This window comes from Nicotiana tabacum, chromosome 19 (genome assembly GCF_000715075.1).
Source record: "Nicotiana tabacum cultivar K326 chromosome 19, ASM71507v2, whole genome shotgun sequence".
Taxonomy (NCBI): Eukaryota; Viridiplantae; Streptophyta; class Magnoliopsida; order Solanales; family Solanaceae; genus Nicotiana; species Nicotiana tabacum.
In genome coordinates, this window is record NC_134098.1 from 946839 (window position 1) to 956766 (window position 9928).

The window sequence follows — 9928 nt, forward strand, 5'->3', positions numbered from 1 at the left end:
CGGCACTTGACAACTTGCTCACGATTTTGCACAACTTGCTCACGTTCTTGCTATGCCAAGTCAGCATTACTACACTAAAGATCGCTAAGGGAATGTTAAAACACAAGAGAATTGCCAAAGGAAGCTTTTGTATTAGAGAAAACTTGATTGTTTTGCTTGATGAATTACAAATGAATAGCCCCATTTATTTACTAGTCTCCTAGGGGCTAGTGATTGAATAATAATTATTACACAAGTCCCTTATTATTTACAAGTAAGACCCCTCTCTAGAATTCTCCACATAGCTAGAATCTCCAAGGACTTTCCTAGCAAATCCATAGGGTTCTAGGGTCTTCCTAAGGAAACCTCTATATTTCTCTAGAACTTTCCTACAAGTTCTAGCATCTTTCCTATGTAAGCTTTCCATATGGCAAAAATATACGCCAAGTGGCACCTACGTGGCATGATGATGTGGCAGGTCATGACACAGTACACAAAAGTTGCATGGAGAAGATTCATATGTAATAATCCAGGTTCTCCTAAATGGCTATTCATTGTGAATTTGGTGGCACATGGCAGATTATACACAAGAGACAGATTAGCTCAGTGGGGGATGGTGGTTGATCAGAGTTGTCCTCTCTGTAGGGTAGAACAGGAAGTATTGATCATTTATTTTTCAAATGTATTGTTTCTGCATATATATGGGATAAGTTACTACAATGGCAGGGGGTTCCAAGGAAGGCAATGAGCTGGACTGATGAATTGCACTGATTTGAAAGGCACTGCAGAGGGAAGAATTCAGGTGCTACTATCTAGGGTTGTGGTGCATGAGTTACTGATGTAGTGCACAACTAGGGTTGTCCAGTTGTGTTGATTTTCTTCTTTTTTTGAGTTGTACTAACCAGTTTTGGTAATAAAATTAATTACTTACCAAAGAGAAATCTGCATTATAGACTTACTAATAGAACAAATATATTTTATTTATAAAATAAAAATAAAAGATTAATTTTCTAGCTTATATAATGTCAGAATAATAATATAATTGAACACACTTTTCAAGAATATATAATGCATATTATAAAAATACCTTTATTTTAAATAATTATTTTTTATATTACGTGCATGGAATATATATTTTACAACTTTTATTTTCTTTTTCAATTGTGTAAATAAATTTTTGAATTTACATTGCTCATATCAAAATCATTATTATGAACAAATTATTCTAATTAATTTTTTTACTATGTTTAGTATATTTTATTATTGCAACATCATATATACTTAAATAGTATTTTTATTTTTCAATATCCCAGATTTGGTAATGGGGGGATTTGGTCTGTTTCAAAAAAAATAAAGGGTGGGCTCTTGCGTTATAAGTAAAATTTATTTATTCTATAGGTAAGTCCATATTATAATTTAAAAGGAAAAAATCATAATATTAAAAAGTTTTAAAAACTAAAAAAAAGATAAAAGTTAATAATTTAGAGGGCAAAATAAGTATTTGGCAGAGAATCTAGTTGAGTGACCTTCTAAATGTTATAGACATAGTTAAGTGACATTACAAACAAAAAAAATATGACTTAAATAGGTAATTTTAAATAGTTGAGTGACCATTTGAATAATTGACTCTAATTAAATGAGGGAGTTTCATTAACTTAAAAAACTTAAGGTACCACCATTTTATTCCGAACAAACAACATACATATTAACAAGAGGCATAATAACTACAGGAAACACTTACCCGCACCCTAGTGTTTACATCAATTAATGAAAAACATAACACATGTCCTTACACACACTGTTGTCACTAAACCATAGTTAATTAACATATTCTCGCCTCAATTTATCACTTAACTATGGTAATGTATCACACGCTTTTTGGTGTAAACATTTGGTGCGGATAATTTTTTACCATCTCGACCCCATAACTGCTGTATGGGGTTCTTTCCAATGGTGAAGCTCAAAAGATGATCTTCATAGAAGAAGATATACTCTCCCAGATGCTTTAGTAACTTGGTACAATAATGAAAGCAACATAACCACTAAAATGTAACCTCACTCTCACTAGACCTTCCACATTAATAGAATTTTATTTAAATTGCGTGGAATATCAAAATTCATATCAGATGTTGTAGGCGTCGATCTGGAGAGAAGAGATATCTAACAAAGTACAGGCGAGACACCTGAGCTTCACGCGGAATATGGTATGCGCAATGCCATCCTCTGACAAAGCCAAGGCCTTTGTTGATCTGGATCGATGAAACCATGCATGAGAAATTGCTCTGCTTCATCATCCATTAGTTCTCTGGCCCAAGTCACACGTTTTGACGGGCAACTACCCGGTCCAAAACACCTGCAACAGTTTCAACAACAAGCTAAACTACCTTAGAGATGATACTTAATGATAGGATATCGATAAGGGTTCATTAGCTTCTTTTATGAATCGACTTGCACACATCTCATCAAGATTTTAGGGAGGAGTTTACGCCAGAAATAGATCATTCCTACCTCAATCTCTACTATGCAGTATATCACTAAAATGTTATGTGAAATAGTAGTAAATATGATTGTTTGAAGCTTGTGTAAATTGAGGATTTCAGAAGACTAACCGGTACTCATAGAAGCAAGCAGTTCTCTCATTTTCTGTCTTGCCCCAGTTATTCCAACCGTCATGTTTAATACAGTGATCCATATGACAATAGGCATAAACCACCCTCCCGAAAGGCCCCCATGGGCGTCCAAGATGTGCATATGAAGAGCCTCCATTACCGGTGATCACACATCTGCATAATCCCAGGAAAAATGTTTTGAAAAAATAAGGACGAAAATTTGCATGAAAAATGGAAAAAAGTTCTTGCAAAATAAAGTCTCTAGAAAATAATCTGACATTGAAAATCTTTAGTGAATCAAACCGAAGAGCGAGGTACAATCTTAATGTCGAGCGGCTGAGATAAGCTCAATATCAAGCCTATCAACCAAGATGATCTATCTAGATACAGCTACGGGCTTACTTTAGATTTATCAAAAGTACTCCACAAGTTGGAATTCCCAATTAATTCTGGTCGTTGAATAAGTGAAAGTTTGACAAGATTGAGGATTTGGCATCACAGTAAGCGGATTTAAGCTTTTAGCTGGAAATTTTCCAACAATAGTTTCCTTTGAATGAACGACGAGAGATCTTAAAGATAATGATGAAGTATAGCCTTTCTATAAGACCCCATGCCTATAGCTAAGATCATCTAACCGAAACATTGTGGAAAAGGCTAAACAACTCTTAAACAATAAATCAACATATTGAATAAAAGATCTTTTGACCGAGAGCGCAAAACAGAAGAGCACTCCAAGTCAGAAATCATCAAGACACAAAGCTCCTTTGACAACTCAAAACTAGAAATTTTCCTCAGTGGATTGAAAGAAAAATAGACTATCGTCTAGTTCAAGAAATGACACTATAGTGATAGACTGTCATTCCATCTTAGCTTCTGGCTTCTACAAAATGACAGTGCTTTTTCTCTGGTCTTCTTTTCCTTCTGCTCAACTCATAATACGTGTCAACCCTTCAAGTTCCGGAAAACATCACAGAAAGACTCCCTTTTGTAATATTGAAGTATGACTTCTTTGGAAGTTATGCTTTCAACATTCTTTATTAAAAAAAAAAGTTATGCTTACAACATCTAAACATTCCAGATTGGTGGAAACTCAGTGATGTAACAACATCGGATATCAAAGAAAGGGCAATGTACCCGAGAATTAGGAAAGAAAGCCAATATCCCATAGATTGGGAAATTCAATCGCCCACAACTGGATTAATGTCAGGCAGTCAAAGTTTCTTAACAGTGCTGAGGGTTTTAGATGTCAAGCGATTTCTTATAGCCTATTGGTATAAAGGTAACATTGGATCTGCACCAAATTTACCTAAAGAGCAAACAGAATGAGTGACAAACATAAGAACCAGCATGAAGACAAAATGAAGTGCTTCAAACTCTAAATAGCCAGAGCTCTGAAATAATAACCAATCTAACTACTCACAAACCTCAGAAACACATAGCCAGTCGTCTCTTGAGAAGATTTCCTGCTTTGTGCAGTAACGAATCCGGCCGATTTGCAGTGTATGTGACAATGCTCTAAAAGAGCAGTGCTATTACCAAAAATAAAATCTACGCTTCCTTCAATATAGCAATCTTTCAAATATTGCTTCCCGTAATGCAAATACAATGTATCCTGTAGACATAAATCAAATAATTTTCTTTAGAAAAATGTAAAAACTCTCAAAGTCGTCAAGCACAGATGCTACTGAAAAATGAGTATGTTAAGCAACAATATTCCATGTAACCAAGAAGTAAATGTGATATACACATCCAGAAGGGGGACAAATTGGCTGGGAATTAATTAAGGCAGCTGTACATATTTGGGCATGGCAGGAAAATGAAAGGAATTTATAAATGATCCTAAAACAGATGAAATCACTCTTGGGGAAATCAGAGCACATATAAGCTACAAAATTTCTTCTTTGACATGGGGTCGTCGACACTTGCAGGAACTGGGAACTGACTATTAAATTGGATTTTCCAGAAGGTGCATAAGTAATGTAGTATACACACCTGCCAACCAAGAAATCTGCAATTATAAAAGGCACAACGATCCGCTGTAACTCTGATTGCCACTGCCTGTCCTGATCCCTGTTGGAAAAGAACAAAAAGAAATGAAGCATAATAAACCGAGCTACATGGAGCATTTGTAAAGAGCAAAAAGGACATTACCTGAGGAGCAGAGTTTTCAAAGGTGATGTTCTCAGCAATAAAATCCTCTCCTTCCACTATTGTACTTCCACACCCAAATGTCCCGGTACCAATTAGCCTTGCAGCCTACGTGTCAATCGAACTGAAAATTAATAACTGAATAGCGCAATAGTAAGCATATGAAGGAGAAATAAATATCGAAGTAAATGCGAATGTTTCATCTAATATCTTAAGCTGCTAAAGATCAAAACTTTTATTTACTTATGTCTTACCACGTCTATCACCTGTTTAACAAATATAGATCCAATGCTTCTGTTTCATCTAAAGCTGGATGCAGACATTTATTTGCTTATTTATGTCTTTAACACATCCATCATGTGTTTAACATGCCTGATCGAGTTATGCCGTTACATTTAATCCCGTTTGGCCGTACAATATTTCCTTATTTGCAAAAACTACTGAAGATCATTTGCAAATAATATCAACATCTGAACTTCAGTGAAATATTGAAAATTCTTATTTAAAGAGTATCTCAAGTGAAATAATGATTTTTACCCACAAAACATCAAAGACATTTTCTCTCTGAAATTCATGTGCAAACACAACTTCAACATTCAAATATTGTTGTTCAACTTCAACTGCAGATACTCCTTTTTTTTACTTCAACCAAATATTGTCCAAACACCGACTAAAACCATTAAAGATAGATATCTCTTTTCACTTACTTTAACACATCTCAAGTTAAATTCTTCTGTTCAACTAAACGTTGAAACCGTTAAGATAGGACACTTTTAATAACTTCATTACGTATTTTAAAATGTCTGTATATATGCTATCAAAATTGATAATTTTTTGTTTACTTAATTATGTAGTCAATACATTGATCACATGTATTCCACCAAAATGCGAAGAAAAAAAAAGGGATAATAGCACTTCTGGTTCCCCCGTTATTGGTAATATATGATTTTGATCCTTGTGATATCTAACTTAGCACATTGAACCTTCATAAAATTACTGAATTATCAACCGTGACACTACTTAATTACCAATGTGTCATATTTAAGTTTGCATTACTACTCAATATCTGACATTATAGTTCTAAATTGTTAATTGAAAGTTAAATATGCTAAGTCAGATATCACAAGGACCAAAATATAATTTACCAATAACTGAGTGACTAAATATGCTAACCCCCCCCCCCCCCTAACCCACAGAAAAAGAAAAAAAAACCTTTTTAATGACTTTGAGACTCAAACCCACATACTAAAGTTGTGAATCTTATTCTCTAAAATTTTAAAACAGAAAAAACAGTTTAACAGTGAAATGTAATCTCTAAGATAAGCATTGGTAATAACTCAATAAAAATAATCATTAACATGTTATAACAGGTTACAATCCACTAAAACTCTAAAAAATCTTATTATGTCAGTGTATATAACTTAAATCCAAAAAAAAAAAAAAAATTGAAGATATACCTGATGATGATCAATTTTAGTGGCGGTATTATCCCAAGTGAGGACAGTGTCTTCGGGATTGAACCCAGCAAGCGTGATGAAATTCTTCGTTTTGGGAACGTAAATTGGCTGCTTGTAAATACCAGGAGTTATGCGAATCACAGTGCGACACTTGTTGCTTAACGGTACGGCGTCTATTGCTTCTTGCACTGTGCAGTAATCGCCGGTTCCGTCCTGAGATACTGTAACGGAGACCCTCGATGACATTTTCTAGAGACTTGACGGTGGAAGAGGGCGGTGGTGGCGGCGGTGGTGATTTGGGATCAGGTTGCGGAGGAAGAAAGCAGAGAGGGAAATATATAGGAAGAACAAAATGATAAGCGATTCCTCCTTATTAAGTCGCATTTGGTCGTTACGATTTGTAAGTCTAATGATGTTTTACTCTTTAGAAGTCGCATTTGGGCATTTGATTTATAAGTCCGCATTTTTGGATTGCGATGTATAAGTCGCAGTTGAGTATAGCAAAATCACATTTGCATATTGCTTGCGATAACAATAAATAATAAAGACTAGAAAATTGCGTAACAAATGTAGTATTTGATTTCAATAAATATTGCATGTTACAATCTCTATGGTATTCTTATGATTCTTCAAGAATGTAAAGTATCTTAGTGAGCCTAATTTTGATTTTGATTCAACTGCTTGTAAAGCTTGGTCTTGAATCTCCTTCTTGAACTTGAATTTGGATTTGATCACGAACAAGTAATTTGATCTCGAACGCCTTGGTATTTGATTTGGCTTCGTTTTTCATCTTGAACTTGATTGTAGCTTGAGTGCTTGAACTTGTAGCTTGTAGAGAAATCTGCAACATTTGATTCACGAGCTCTTTGCTTGCTTCTTGTTCTTAATTCTAGTGTCTTCTAGCTTTATGGGGACTTCTATTTATAGTTGTAGGGAGTGGTGTGGCTCTGCGATTTGATTGGTCCGTTTGAACTGACCTATACCATCTAGACACTTGGACAACTCTACTTGTTGTTGATTTGACTTGGTATGCTACCCTTTCTTGACTCATGACATGATTTCATTGGCTCACTTATTTGACTTGGATTGCCACATCATTTGACCCGTGACATGATTTTATTGACTCGTTCCTTTGACCTGGATCGCCACATCACTTGATACGTGGCATGAGCCTGGACTTTAAGATAGGCTAATATCCATTTGGACCTTGGGCTAATGAAGCAGGCTTATTATTTAATTTGTAGTCCAATTAAATGGACTAGCCCAATACATATATATTGGATTTAAATAATTAGTCAAATTTACTAGCCACGACATTTATTTGGACTAATGTCTTGAATTTAATATGGTCCAAATTATTTTACGAATTTAAATTCTTACAAATGCATCCTACTTCAAGACGTGTTGCAACTGGCTTTCGAAGATCAGTCTTGAAGTACCAATGACGTTCACTCATTTAAAAGAAGAGAAAATGCCTAAATATGCCATTGTACTTAACGAAATGGCTTATCCATGCCACTCGTGAATAATTGGGCCTAATGGTGCCATGGACGTTACACTACTAGCCTATCTATGCCATTGTTCATTAACGGACAACTCATAGTATTAAAAAATAGAAATCTAGTTTTTTAACACCTGGTTTGATACGTGTCAACTACCTAAACCACTACATAACTCTACCTCACTTCCCACTCTAACCCCAGTTACCCCAACTAATCCAACCCCATTTATTCCCCAAAATCCCAAACACTACTTCATATCAGTCGACTAAATTCTCTCCACCAAAATACCCAACTAGTAACATTAGGGTTTCCAAATCAATTTTAACGGGTCAAGGAAAATTTTCCGTTTATCTTCCTTACTTTTCCACTGTGGGTGTGCAAAATATGTCTTGAGGGGTCGAGTGGCTCAATTGGGTCAAAGAGAAGGTGTGGTCGTGGACTTGTAGCGAATAATTTTACGGTGACGACTCCCATGAATGTTGGTAGACGTTTTTTCAAGTGTCCAATGCCCGAAGTAAGTTTATTTTTCATTATTTATTCATAAGTTTTCTATGACTTTTCAAGATTTAGGGTTTTATTTGAATAGAATTGTGGGTAATTTTATTGTGTTAATTTTTTTCGGGCAGAAACAAAGTTGTGGTTATTGGGAATGGCAGGATAAAGAATTTCTCCCTAGAGTTGTAATTGTCATCATCAGTCAAAGAAGAAAATTGGATGCTCTTGAACTTGAAAAGAATAGGTTGTTGATAAATGGTGAAAAGTGCATGTTTTGAGTGTGTTTGTGTGTTATTTTCGTATGAGAATTGCGGGAATTCACATCGTTTTTGAAGTGAAAATATGCTCATTATGTGTTTCTTATGTGTAGGAATAAACTTGCGCGAAAAAGGATCAAATGGGAGAAAAATTGGTGAAAAAAGAGATGAAGAGAAAAGTCCAAGATAACGAAGCGAGGTTCACTTCGCCAGACCAGGACCGGAAAAAAAGAAACCAGGAAAGTCTCAGACAGCGAAGCGAGGTTCACTTCGCCAGACTGAGACCGGAGCAGAAAAATTTAACTTTTTAAATCTGAATTAGGAGAAGAAAAATCCAGCCCAACTCAACCCTAAACCATACAAATATGAGAGTTAGCCACTTTTAGAAAGGATATAAGACTTGGGAGAGGCAAGAACACGCCTGGAGCAAGGAGAAGGGTTCAACTTTCGTCTTTCTTCCTAATTTTCCATTGTTATGAATTCTAATCTTGTATTTGTGCAAACAATTATGATTAGCTAAATTCCCATCTAGGGTTTGATGGAAACTCTTGAATGATGACTTTTCCACTGCATTTAATATGAATTTTCCATTTACTTTTCTTTATTTGTTCAACTATATGATTATTGTGGTTGATTGAAGGGCTCTCAATTGACTGTGCTTATTTAGTGTGTATTGCTTGGAAAAGGGAACACTTTTAGGTAGTTATTGACCAACATCACTCCTAACGTATATGAGGAATCAATACATAGGGTTTAAAGGTGGGATTAGGAATAAAGAAACCTTGGTGCGGTCTTAGTGAGCGGTAAACTAGTGTCAGCTAGCGTAGTTCGGAAGAATATATCTAGTAAATTATTGTATTTGATCAAAAGATAATTACGACACTTAAAGTACTCACGATCGATAGAGAATATCTAGGAGAATTTATAGGAGACATGGCGGGAGGATTCCGACAAGAGGGAAAATTATAACCCTAGACCTTTCCAATCTTGTCTACAACATTTGCCTTGTTAGTATTAAAATTATAGCTTTTTAATTACCTTTCATATAGTTAGTAAATACTCAAACCATTTTTTAATATTTCTAAAGGTTGATTACTTGAATTTTTGCGAAACTAGTGGTTGTGATTAGTAGGTTAATTCCCTGTTGTATTCGACTCCGAACTTATAAACCGAATTATATTTGTAATGACCACTAGACCTCTTAGGAGGCATAGTTGGGCGTGATCAAATTTTGGCTTTGTTGTCGGGGAATTAACAGTGTTATTAATTACGTCTAGAAGAATCGCTAGAATTCATAGTGTAGCCAGCTTTCTCGACTTAAAATTCATATATTGAAACTATAACGTTTGTAGTCTTGTGTGTTATAGGTGCATGCCTAGAAACTCCTCAAGAACTGGTGAATTATACGAAGCATTACCGGACCCTGAGAAAGCTTTGAAGGTACTAAATCGAGCAAACAAGAAAGACAAACGACAGCAGAA

The 9928-nt window shown here is 35.3% G+C and overlaps 1 protein-coding gene across 1 annotated transcript; it reads right to left on the reverse strand.

The window, feature by feature from the left end:
* Positions 1-1608: 1608 nt before the first annotated feature.
* LOC107819106 (pectinesterase 31-like) lies at positions 1609-6619 on the reverse strand. The gene is made up of 6 exons (XM_016645185.2): positions 6194-6619; positions 4740-4844; positions 4581-4658; positions 4013-4200; positions 2589-2762; positions 1609-2332 (listed from the first exon to the last, which is right to left on the reverse strand). The coding sequence occupies exons 1-6, from the start codon at positions 6437-6439 to the stop codon at positions 2170-2172; spliced, it is 954 nt and encodes a 317-aa protein (XP_016500671.1). The 5' UTR covers positions 6440-6619; the 3' UTR covers positions 1609-2169.
* Positions 6620-9928: the final 3309 nt, after the last annotated feature.

Excerpts from the sequence above, each read along its gene's own strand:
- LOC107819106 (XM_016645185.2), bottom strand. The coding sequence starts at position 6,439 with ATGTCATCGAGGGTCTCCGTTACAGTATCTCAGGACGGAACCGGCGAT. Across the intron at positions 4,201-4,580 it reads GCAGATTTCTTGGTTGGCAG|GATACATTGTATTTGCATTA; the intron begins GTGTGTATACTA and ends TTATGTCTACAG. Across the intron at positions 2,763-4,012 it reads ACTGGCTATGTGTTTCTGAG|ATGTGTGATCACCGGTAATG; the intron begins GTTTGTGAGTAG and ends GGGATTATGCAG.